The 12,315-nt window shown below is 28.8% G+C and overlaps 1 protein-coding gene across 3 annotated transcripts in view; it reads right to left on the bottom strand.

Annotated features, from left to right (window-relative positions):
• The window catches only part of LOC100164813 (major facilitator superfamily domain-containing protein 6), a 15,030-nt gene that overhangs the window by 2,231 nt on the left and 484 nt on the right, over nucleotides 1–12,315 (bottom strand). The window contains exons 1-8 of one of the 3 annotated variants that reach the window (XM_016804859.2): nucleotides 12,016–12,307; nucleotides 11,756–11,925; nucleotides 9,496–9,860; nucleotides 7,921–8,073; nucleotides 7,535–7,805; nucleotides 5,637–5,824; nucleotides 4,688–4,824; nucleotides 2,309–2,673 (exon numbers count right to left, since the gene is read on the bottom strand). In XM_016804859.2, coding sequence (XP_016660348.1) covers nucleotides 2,309–2,673; nucleotides 4,688–4,824; nucleotides 5,637–5,824; nucleotides 7,535–7,805; nucleotides 7,921–8,073; nucleotides 9,496–9,860; nucleotides 11,756–11,828 — 1,552 coding nt within the window. In that variant the 5' untranslated portion in view covers nucleotides 11,829–11,925; nucleotides 12,016–12,307. Of the gene's footprint in view, nucleotides 1–2,308; nucleotides 2,674–4,687; nucleotides 4,825–5,636; nucleotides 5,825–7,534; nucleotides 7,806–7,920; nucleotides 8,074–9,495; nucleotides 9,861–11,755; nucleotides 11,926–12,015; nucleotides 12,308–12,315 lie in introns of those variants that run through there. The other 2 variants (XM_029490111.1, XM_008185445.3) reach the window with 2 other exon arrangements.

Raw genomic sequence — 12,315 nt, 5'->3', positions numbered from 1 at the left:
TTTTTTGTCGATTTCTACTGCAATTATTATTAATCGCCAATTTATTATCAACAAACGAGCGTTGAGTGCGTTGTATATTCAATTCATTTGGATTCTGATCTGAGTGACCAAATTATTTTAAATCTTAAGTAACTACCTATAATACTTTGTAGGGATTAAAAAATTATTAATTAATACATTTCCTTTTTTTTGTATATTTTGTTGTTATTATTGCATATTTTTGGTGCATATTTAGCGATATTTAAGGTAATATTAAAGCACATATTTATGCAACTTTAAGCGCTATAAAATCCCAACCCTGTTTATAAATTATGTTATGCATTTATAGATTAAACTCAATTGTAATTCAAAATGTTAGTTCAAGAAATGTTGTCCCGAACAATCATCACTTGTCGATCGTTCAACGTTCTATTTATGACATCGATACGTTGATTACGTCTTTATCTATGTACGATTAACGGCTGTTGTGCTGTTGGACTCAAACATTAATTAACAGTCAATATAGGTCAGTTATTGTTCCATCGTAGTCTCGTTTGTTTCGTAAAGTTCGTATTTTCGTTTGCCTGTGAAGTGTACAAAAATGTTTTGGTTATATTTTACAAATACTATTGCGGTTAAAATATATTTTAACCGCAATAGTATTTAGGATAGTAATAGGATCACTTTTCAACCAAGGATCTTACTCCACGGACAATGAACATAATGGACTTTATAAAAAAAAAAAAAGAGAGAATTTTCGCGACCTGTCGCTCTCGACGACCGTCTATCCGGGATAAACGAAAAAAATGTGCCAGTATAGGTGTACTATCTACAGGGCTTAAAGTGGTACAAAATTTCAAGGGGGGACTAGTATATTGTCTCCATATAGTTTTAAGTGTTCCATATAATATAATTTTACGTATATTTAATGTATGAACATTAAACAGTGATTGAGTAAGCATCAGTACTATCATTAACTCTTAATAATTTGTAATTTATTTCATGTACAATTTAAATCACAAATAATATTAAATTTTTAAAGGGAACGTTAAAGCAGAGGACGCTTTTTAATCGCCGTCAGACCCCCCCCCCCCTTATATCAATGACTATCTATATACTATTAGAGTCATCGCATAGATTATAATATATATACGTGGGCTGCGGTTATCATTTCGACTCAAGGGCTAAGGAGGTTTCTCTACGGCAGTGGCACACCTATATAAATAATATATAATATTGGTCGGGTGAATATTCATAACATTGTACTCAGTTTTGGGTAGCAACGTAACGCAAATTACAAATTACTGTAATGAAATTACTTTTGCAGTAACGCTGTAGTAATTTCATTTTATTTTATTTGAATTAATGCAATTTTATTGTAACGAAATTACTGTTTAAAAGTAATTTCTATTGAGTAACGCATGTTATCTTCCACGTTATTAAAATAACATACGAATGTAAAATGTACGACAAAAACTAGGGGATAGGATATTTGATAAAATTGAAAATCAATAAAATGTATTTAGGATTCTCAATGTTTTTATAATAAATAATAGGTAATTAACAATATTATTAAAGACCCCAGGAATTGATACTTATACAATTTGTTCATGTATAACATTATGTCATTAATAATAAACGTAGGTAAGGTAAGTAATACTTATTATTCGTCTTGGACAAATTTTGTAACTATTTTTTAAAAAAAGTAACGTTATTTGTAACGCCCTATTTTTTGAATGAAAAAGTAAAGTAACGTGATAAAAATAATGTCGGGTAACGCGAATAAAATTTAAATACAAATAATAATATCGATATTAATAACGAGTCACTAGCTTCCCACTGTTATAAATCATTTCGTAAAAACACTTTCGACCATTCAAATCCTCTAATCTCATACCTCTCCTTCCTTATCTTCCTGATAACCCACCTCGCCGTCTTAAACGAAATTGACCTAGGGACCTCCTTAAAAAATTTTTTTTAAAAAAAACCACTTAGAATTATTTAACAGGGTCATTGTAACCCCCTCCCCCCTTATATTATGTCATCCAGTCCTGTATACTTGTACCCCCCCCCATATTACATATTGTATAAATGTATTATAGATTGTATATATTCTTGTTTTTTAATAAAAAAAGTAACGAGTAACGTAATTTTATTACTTTTAAAAAGTAATTTACCCAACACTGCATATAGGTACTCGAACACTATACCCACTCGTATGGAGTTAGCACTAATTTTCATCAGACGTCACAACTGCAAATACATATCGTCTCACGTGTAGACGAATTTTCTATTACCAGGGGAAACATAATATTAATATCACACTTACCAACGCCTTCGAAAAGTGCTCCGGATAGTGCCACCACGGTGGTGGCCGAATTCGGCGGAGCAACGAATCTAGCATAGGCTAGCAAGACGGCGTGGCAGAGTCCAAATGTAATGCCGTTGGTGAACTCGACGGGCAGTATCCAAATGGGGTTGGTGATCACAGAGTACAGATAGAACCTGAGAGCAAAAGTGAAAAGACCTAAGGCCATGCAATACGTGTGGCCGATTCGTTTGATCAACCAACCGGAAAAAAATAATAACGGCAATTCACCGCCGATACATTGAATTCCAATGGCCAAACCCTGTAAAGTTTTCGTCCACGATTGTTTGTCACTGTGGTACTTTTGGGTCAAGTCCTCCATGTACCTGCGAAAGAAAAACAATAAGCTAAAAATATCAAAGCGTTTGATACTTTTTAGTTTTCTTTTTCTGTTACAATCAATATTGTATTCAAAAAAATATGAAATTTAGCTATTGCGAAATTAATAATTATTTTAAAATTGAAATAACAATTTATACAACCAAACTATTAAGTATTAACAACATTTGATACAATTAATATTCAACTAGAAAAGTAATTTTGAAATATATACTCAAAGAGTACACAAGTATTTACATAGGCGTGCGCTGGCATTGGGGCTGAGGGGCAAAATGTTTAGTTTGTTTTCTACTAAGAGTTTAGTACTTATTAAATATACGAAATTATCTTCTACATAGATATCAAAACAGTGTTTATTATTTTTTGTTTTATTTTACTTTTATTTTCAACAACGTTACGGGTCGAGACTAATTTCAAAAAAATATAACAATAACATATATTATATTAACAACAAATAAAATATTTATATCAAAATACTAAAACTATGATGGATTACTGTTTGCCATACGCATCATTCTAAAAATTGGCTGGTTATCAAAATAATTGGTGTGGCACATTATTAGACCTATGTTATTTTGTACACTCCATTTTAACTTCTTAACAATATATTTCGTATATTCGCAAAATTGTATTTAATTTCTATTACCTACCTAATAGTTACCATATGGATGTAAGAAATTAGCATTATAGATGAAGGAAATACATTCTGAGTGGAGAGATGAATGTATTGATTTTACAATTTATAATTATTATAATATGCGTTATTTTTGTGTATATGTAAACTATAGATACACGATTTAAAGTAGAAAAATGCTTCGATCTTCAGCTTTGAGGGTTTTCTTTGATAGAACATATTTTTATGTAGTTATGAATTTTGGAAGGTCAAAATTAAAAGCACTTAATGCTTTTCAAAGTAATCAAAAAAGCCCACAAAAAAAAAAAAAAAAATAGGTAATAAAAACGATATTTTTTAATTTTGGTTTTTTAAGTGTTGATAAAAATGTTTAGGTTCGATCAAAAGCTTGAAAATTTAATATGACATCTAGCAAAAGTTATTCTTATAGCAGTTCAAAAATATTAAAAATACATAAGCATGATTGTTGTTATACCTAAGCGTTTGATAAACTTTGTCAAAGTTACGAAAATTGGTGAATTTATTATTTTGTACTTATACTTACAATAGTTTATAGGTAGGTAAGTTTATGAAATTTTCAATTTGTATATTATCTTGAAAATGTACACATTCTCATTATAAGTCTAAAAGTGTAAATCCTACGATTAATGGGTATCCTATGGTCAATGAAGCTACTGCTAACCTAGACTTAGCTAGCCTAAGCATATTATTTCAAAAATAATTAATTAATATGTACCTACTATATTTAAAGAAAAAAAATTGCCACTGCCTGTGTTAATGAAAAACTTGATTTTAAACAAAACCGTTCATATTGTCATTATACTATAATGCTATGTATAATGTATACCTACTAAATTATTATTTTCTCAGATTCTTATCTACCAAAATAGATAATTCCATTTTATTTTGAAGTTATACCTACAGCAGTAGTTTATAGGTACGTTTATAAAATATTCAATTTATATATCTAGAAAATTTACACGTTCTCAGCATCAGTCTAAAAGTTTAAATACTATGGTTATAATCGGTATCTTATGATCAATGAAGCTATACTATAACCTAGTGCTAACTATCTAGCCTAAGCAGGCCGGTAAAAAATAACAAATAATAATAGACTGCGTCTTTTTGTCCATAATCGTTATTTTATTTTCAAAAATAATTTATTTATATCAGTCTCAGTTGAAGATTTCCAAATATTTACAATTTATATAGGCTACGTATTTAAAGAAAAAAAATTGGCATCGCCCATGTTGATGAAAAACTTGATTTTAAACAAAATCGTTAATATTGTCGTTATGTTTATGGTGTATATCTAGGTTAGGTTGTTTCATTATAATAAAACATTATTATATTTAATTCTTACCCACCAAAATAGATAGTTCCATGGCATCGTTGTACAAATTCCCATCACTACGATCCATATCAAATAGACTATGACATTCATATTAGTTATTAATTTGAATACGTCTGAAAATGTATTCTTAGATCCGATTGTCTCAGTTACCTTAAAAATATCATATAAACATTTTAAACAATTTTATAATAGCAATTATTGTCTACACTCAACAGTAGTACCTACAGTAACTATGGGTAGTAACGTAGGTAACGCAAATGTATTACAAATTACTGTAACGCAATTAATTTTTCAGTAACGCAGCAGTAATTTCATTACAATTTACTTAAAGTAACGCAATTGTAACAAAGTTACTTTTTTAAAAGTAATTTCTATGAAATAGGTAACGCAATAACGCGTTATTTTCCACGTTGTCAAAATAATAGTTTTGAATGCATCACAAAAACAAGCCGTTGGGATTTAATTTCAGAAAAATTAAAAATCAATTATATTTATTTTCGATTCCGGTAACAATCCAGGAATAAAAGTCATCACTTTATACTAGCAGAAAAAAAAGAGTTCGGTTTAAAAATAAAATGTAATTAAAATTAATTATGATTAATGACATTAAGTCATAATAGGTCTATTATCACTAGGTCTATGATTGTAAAATATATACATAATAATTGAATATGGTTCAAAAAAATTTTTTAACTATTTACAATGATAAAAAAAAAAGTAACGTTATTTGTAACGCACTACTTTATTAATGAAAAAATAATATAACGTGATAAAAAAAATTGTAGGTAACGCAATTGCAATTTAAATAAAAATATTTTAAGTAACGAGTACCTAACGTAATTTCATTACTTTTTAAAAGTAATTTACCCAACCCTGCCTATATCAGTGTTGTATTATTTTATATTCCTAAATAAAATGCAAGTAGAAAATGTTAATGTACCTAATTCATGCAACAAACTCACTTCTATTTTGTACGCCAAGGCAAAATCCCATAGTATGATTACAAGGCATAGATAATAAACTGGAACGTAGTTTTTTTCATAGTCACTATAACTGAAATAATCGACCAGCGCTCCGCCAAAAACTGAGAAAATTCCCCAACTTATGGATCCCCAGCACCTTTGTTTTCCAAAATCTTCAGGCTTGTCACCTATTAATTAACATTAATCGAATAAGCAAGTAGGTATAGGTATAGGATAACTAGGAACAAAATACAAATACCTATATTAGTTATTACCGATTAAAATTAATTCAATTAATTCTAGTGAAATAAAAGCAAATTAATTCAAATCTAGATACCTATACTATCTGTGTGGGTATACAAAAATTATACCATTTAATTTTTTAGAATTATATTATCACATACGACTGCATAATATGATTTATTCTTAAGGGTGCCAATTTTCCGCAATTCTATAAAATTTTAAAATTAAAGTTAAATACTTAATTAAATTTTATACTTTAGTTTCCACCTCAATTATATTACTTTTCCACTAATCTACTACCCGATACATATTTTGGGGGGGAGGGGAGGAGGGAGGGGTTATAGGGTGTATTATATCGAAAAAAATCACTTCACGGGAAGAACTCTCAGAGTTTATAGAATTGTTGTATTTCGATGACTATTTTTTTATCTGAAAGAAGAAGACTTCCTACAGGCTGTATCGATCTCTGATTTTGTATTTTATTTCAAAAAATTGTATTAAAAAATTTGTAAAAAATGCTTTTTATCTTGTATTTTTTTAGACTTATTATAAAGTTTGAGAATAAAATATTGAGTGAACAGAGATCAGTGTGGGCTGTAGAATATTTTCCTCTAGCAATTAAAAAAAAAATTATGAAATTTAATTGATTTACAAGGCGGTATCGTTATTCCCGAAGAGTGTATTTTTGAGGACAAAATTGCATCGGCACCGGGCGCCTTAATACAATATTATACTTTATTAATAATTAAGTACGTAGGTACTTAATAGTTAGACACGTTGTCCAGAAATATTATAAAGCGAACTACAAATAAAAATAAAATATAATACAATATACTTGTCTTAAAATTTAAAAAAAATAAGTATTCTACTTTAAATCCCTAATTTGATTTGTTAAGTGTTATCTACTTGGAGACTGTATCGAGTAACTCGAAAATGTCTAGATTTTAAGCTGGAGATAATTATTCTATAAACAATGTATGTGTAATTTGCATCGGTTAATTATTTTTTTCAGATAACAGTATAGATAATATAACCATAGTATAATATTATACTAAAACATATACCTATTATTCAAAGGTGGCCAAGTTAATGAAAATAACTAACTGTAGCAAGTTAAGTTGATTCAATTAAATTGTCTTCGTTAAGTTAAAAGTTAACAAAAGCAATTTAACTAGATAAGTTTAAAGTTAAGATAGAAAATAAAATTAACTTATGTCAGTTAATTTTTTTCAAGGGAAGTACAATATTTTTAAGCCATAAACTGCCGCAGTATCTTGTTGTACGCAAACATTCAAACATTTACCAAGACGTCTAACACTGTGTAAAAAATTAGATTATCATAATATATAATTCGAAAATAAACTACTAATATAGAAAAAGAGTCGACGAATCGGTATTATCTAGTTGATAACACATGACTCGAAAATAAAATTTACTTAACTGCACGACGATGATAATTAACTATAAAAAGTTAATATAGTTACAACAATAAAAATGTATAAATTTAACTGAATAAGTTCAAAACAAAAATAATTAACTAGTTAATGCCCACATTTGCTATTGTTACTTCGAAGTCGGTTTAGAAATTCAACACTAATATTATTTACTGGTGATTTAGAGGGAAATCAGTTAATTTGATGTTTAGAATCACTCACCTAAAATATCAAAGCATATGGGGTCTTGTAGACTCCAAGTGATTGCTTGGCTAATCCAAAACAAGCTCATGACAGTTAAATATTTCCAGAACTGATGTAAGCCAAAAACACTCCCTTCGAACTTTTGGACGGTCGCCAATTCCACTACGACATCGTTTGAGCAGTTGATCTTGCACCGAGTACTCACCGGTCTCTGGCAGACCGGAAATGCGACTTGGGTTTTCATGATGTGTACCGATTTCACTTGAAACCCGACATTGTTCTGTTCGACCTAATCAAAATTTAATAGACGAAACGTCGTTAAAAGTTATAGGTAAGTCTATATCCGAAGTCTCGAAATGCGTGTACAGTAACGCCCGGGACAGCTAAACATTTTAATATTTTACCTGGTCTGTTGCGTAGATAATCAAAGTCACGTCGAGATCCTCAAATTCGTCGTTTTTATACGTAATATTTGGATTTATATCAATATTGTGATCGACGATATTCCAAGATCTATAGATTTCGTCCCGAAACGATTTGTTCTGTTCACAACGCAACTAGGATAAAATTTAAATATTGACAAAACACGTTTTAATCAATTGGTCATAGCCTTATAGGTATTAAATAATCATTTCGCTTTTATTTGTACGTGGAAGACATAATATTATTGTGTCTTAGAAGTCATTCGTAACTTATCAACAGTTCGGATTATCAAATAGTAATAACACTTAAACAAATGTGAGAGTAAAATGTATACTATAAAGAGACTGTGGATATTTTCAAATGTTCATAATTTAAGAATTTGAAATCAGCTTTCAAGATTTGTTATAGGTCTTTATACTGATTTAGGTATTTTTATCGAACCCTAAAACATATTATTTGTTAGGCCACTAAATGCAGTGGCGTCGGAGAAGGGGGGCAGAGGGGGAAATTGACCCCTCAGATATAATCCAAGGAGGGCAAAAGTATACATTTGTCTCCCCCCTACTACATTTAAATTAAAGGGTATACAATCGTAAGCTGCGTTTAATTTGTACGTTTGCGTATTCAAAATTGGTCTCATTTTCGTGAATGTATGAATGTGCGTAATATTATTATTATAATCGATTTGTTATTTATTATCATAACATAATACATCAATACAGTGTATTAAATACACAATAAACATTTTGAGTAATTTTTATTTATAAATTGTTACTTTAGAATATATAACTTTAGGTATAAAGTAAATATGTTTTATGTTTTGTTTCAATTTATAAATGTATATAAATATAATGTATTTATGTTTATATTATAGGTACTATAATTATATCAATACATTTATATAATTCTTATATTCAAATATACTATTTCAAATTTTAACCAACATTAAAAGACTAAAATATTAAGAAAGATGTTCTGTTATAAATCACAAATAAATATAATATAATAGTTGTTAGGTGTTTTATGATCCCCCCCCCCCTCATGAAAAATAGTTCCTGCGCCACTGACTGAATGTATTATATTATTATATAACATAATATATATATATATTTTTTTTGTAAATTAAAAATAATGTTAACGAAATCAATTTAAGGTTGATTGGTTACAAATTACAATAGGCGGGTATACAATATTTACACATAACTTTTATCAGATATATTCCTATCGTATTCATAATAATACAAATTACCTAATTAGTACAAATATAATTATGATCGATTAATCTCAATAATGTAAATACACATGATACTATATTATATAGGTTCAATAATTTGTAATGGACAATAATTATATTATAGGAACTTATCAATTGAAAATGATCAAATATTTTTAAAGGGGCAATATATTATTATAATATTATAGGTACCTACCTACATATTGGCACTGGATTTTTCATTGTTTTTTTTTTTTATTTTAACCATTCTACAACTTAGTTTTATAATTAGGTAGATATAATTAACAATGATTTAATTAATTTTTCCCAGTGTATTACGTACTTGGCATTCGATGGGTTCTGCGCTGTATTTTACGAGCTTGAATAGACTGTCATCACATTGAGACAACCGGTCGTCATCGTTCGAACAAACGTTCATCACCGTTGTCGCTCCACAACTTAGATTCGCGACAGCTTCCGTGGGTATTTTCGGGACGAATTTTATAGAAAACGCCGTAAGACCGCATAACAGAACAAATGCGAGAAACATAATTCTTTTCACCCGAAATTTATCAACGATAATTCCCACAATGGGTTTCACGAAGAAGGATAACATGGACAAATATGTGAAAACAGAACCGACCACCATCGGCGAATAGCCCAGTTGTTTCGCTATTGTAGGTGCAAATCCTTGAACTGATGCTACACCTGTAGAGTTAAATAATAATAGAAAGTCTCAAGTCATTTAAAGTAGGTATAATGTATAGAGTGCACAAGGTGTACAAAAAGGTCTTAGAAAAAATTTTAAATTATTTTAACTCGAATATTTTTTTTTAATTATTATTATTATTATAAAAAAATCATCACTTATACAGTTATAATATTATGTTATACTATAAACGTGCATGCTTAGGTACAAATAGTAAGTATGAACCATGCAAGTTCAAAACCTAGTTCGTTAAAATCGGTCTTGTAAAGTACCCATTTGAGTAAAAATATTCAAATACTTTATCTGATCAAATTATCAAATGCTTAATTTTTTCAGATCATATATTTTCTATTTGAATTGTAATCACGTAATATAAAAAAAAAATTGATAATACATTATACTCAACTGAAAATTCAATTACTTTGACAAACAGTTAACAGATGAGTAATGAGTATATAATTATTTAATAGGTTACCTACACCAGATGATACGGTGTAAAATGCTCTATAAAATTAACGTAGAACATGAAAACCGGTTCAGTCTATTTATAATAGGTACCTAAAAAATATATCTTATAAAAAATGATAATAAGTGTTTGGAAGCATCTATAAATACTTTTTTACTGAGTATTCATAATATAGGTATTTGAAATTATTTTCAATATCAGAATATTCTGTACCTGCAGCGTACTTCAATACTTTAAAAAGTATCTTTTACAAGGCTGATTAAAATATATTGTAGGTAAGTACTACGTAGATGTTTTTTTTTTAAATAATAATAATAATAATATAATATACCTATATTAGTCAATTACCACTCTTACATCTAAATATCTCAAAAACTACAAAACGTACGAACTTGAAACTCGTAATAGTGATTGCCCTAACGATCTAGATGTGCAAATAGAAAGGATTTTCCGATAGTAGCATTTCAAAGAGTTGGTCAAACAGGGATCTTGAGTTTCATGGTGGAAATAGAAAATGTTGTTGTTGTTTATAATTGGTAGCCATTGGTTGTAGATTATAATAGCAGTAATATATTGTAATGGAAATTAGTATTTTTTTTTAATAATAATCATACCAGCGTACGTTTTATAGTTTTTGAGATGTAGCGTTAAACCAGTGAGTGAGTGGTATTTGGCTTATATATACTCAGTAAAAAAGTATATTTTATAGATGCTTTCAAACACTTACTTTCATTTTTTATAAGATATTCTTTTAGGTACCTTATAAATGGCAGATGAGTTAGAAGTGTGCATCAAATTGTCACGCTTATGGCCTCGAATAAAGAAACCATATAAATGTAATATGTGTGTAGCTTAAATACTCCTCAAAAACTACTCAATTGAATTCTATATAGATTTGCCACAACAAAAAAATTGCACAGAGGCGAAGCCACGATATTCAGCTAGTATAATATATTTTGCAAAAAAGCGATAACATTATATTTGTATGATAAGTTTGCTCACTTCCTATAAGCAAAAACGTGTGTCGGAGGTAGAGTAAGTTGGTAAGTTGGTGTATTTTTTCAATTTTTTTAAAAAAAAACAAAAAAACTGTATTTTTTGTTTTAAACAGTATTTTTCTGTTCAAAATTATGTAAAACAAATCGTTTGAGTTTTAAACTGTATATTTCAACGGTTTAAAACTCAAACAATTTGAAAATCAGCTTAAAACAAAAAATACAGTTTAAAAAAAAAAAAAAATGTTTTATTCTTTTTAAACAATCGACAAAACGTTTAAAACAAATGTTTTAAACATATAACAACCCCTGTCGGAGGTGAGAAGTTCAGTTATCAGTATTTTTGTAATACATAAAATATGTAATACGTTTTAATTTTAAGATATTGCAAGTAAAATAATTTCAATACCTATTGTAAAATGTCGTCACTTACCACCCATGTAAAGAAAATAATGTAATTTCATTCGTAGCGTTCGTTTATTTATTTGAATACGTATTGGAAACATTTTTGATTTTTGATATTATCTTTGTACGCCTTATTATGTTTTAGCGCCTATAATAGAACACCTGCTGAACGTGAACGATGACTACTGCAATTAATAACTAAATACAACAAAACATAATTTAAGTTAGGTAGGTACCTACCACCTTACGTAATAATTTATGTCAAAAAACATTTATATTATTACCTACCAGCTATGTATAATAATTATTAAATAATTTTTGCTTTCTTCACATCATCTCTTAAGGGGCCGCCACACTGACATTTGTTTTCTCTGTCTATCTCCTATAGGTATATGGGAACATATAGATACTCTGTATTTCCACGGTCACAGCTCGCTCTGTTTCAGTTTAGGGCAAATGCACCTGTACCCATTACATATTCTATAAAGAAGAATGTTTTCTGTGCTTTGAATATTTTCATTATTGAGTGAGTTATTAACGGTTAAAAATAATCGAAATTAAGTTAAATCAACGTACGCTTATATTTAT

This window comes from Acyrthosiphon pisum, chromosome A2, assembly GCF_005508785.2.
Source record: "Acyrthosiphon pisum isolate AL4f chromosome A2, pea_aphid_22Mar2018_4r6ur, whole genome shotgun sequence".
Classification (NCBI taxonomy): Eukaryota; Metazoa; Arthropoda; class Insecta; order Hemiptera; family Aphididae; genus Acyrthosiphon; species Acyrthosiphon pisum.
This window is presented reverse-complemented; position numbering and strand designations above follow the sequence as displayed.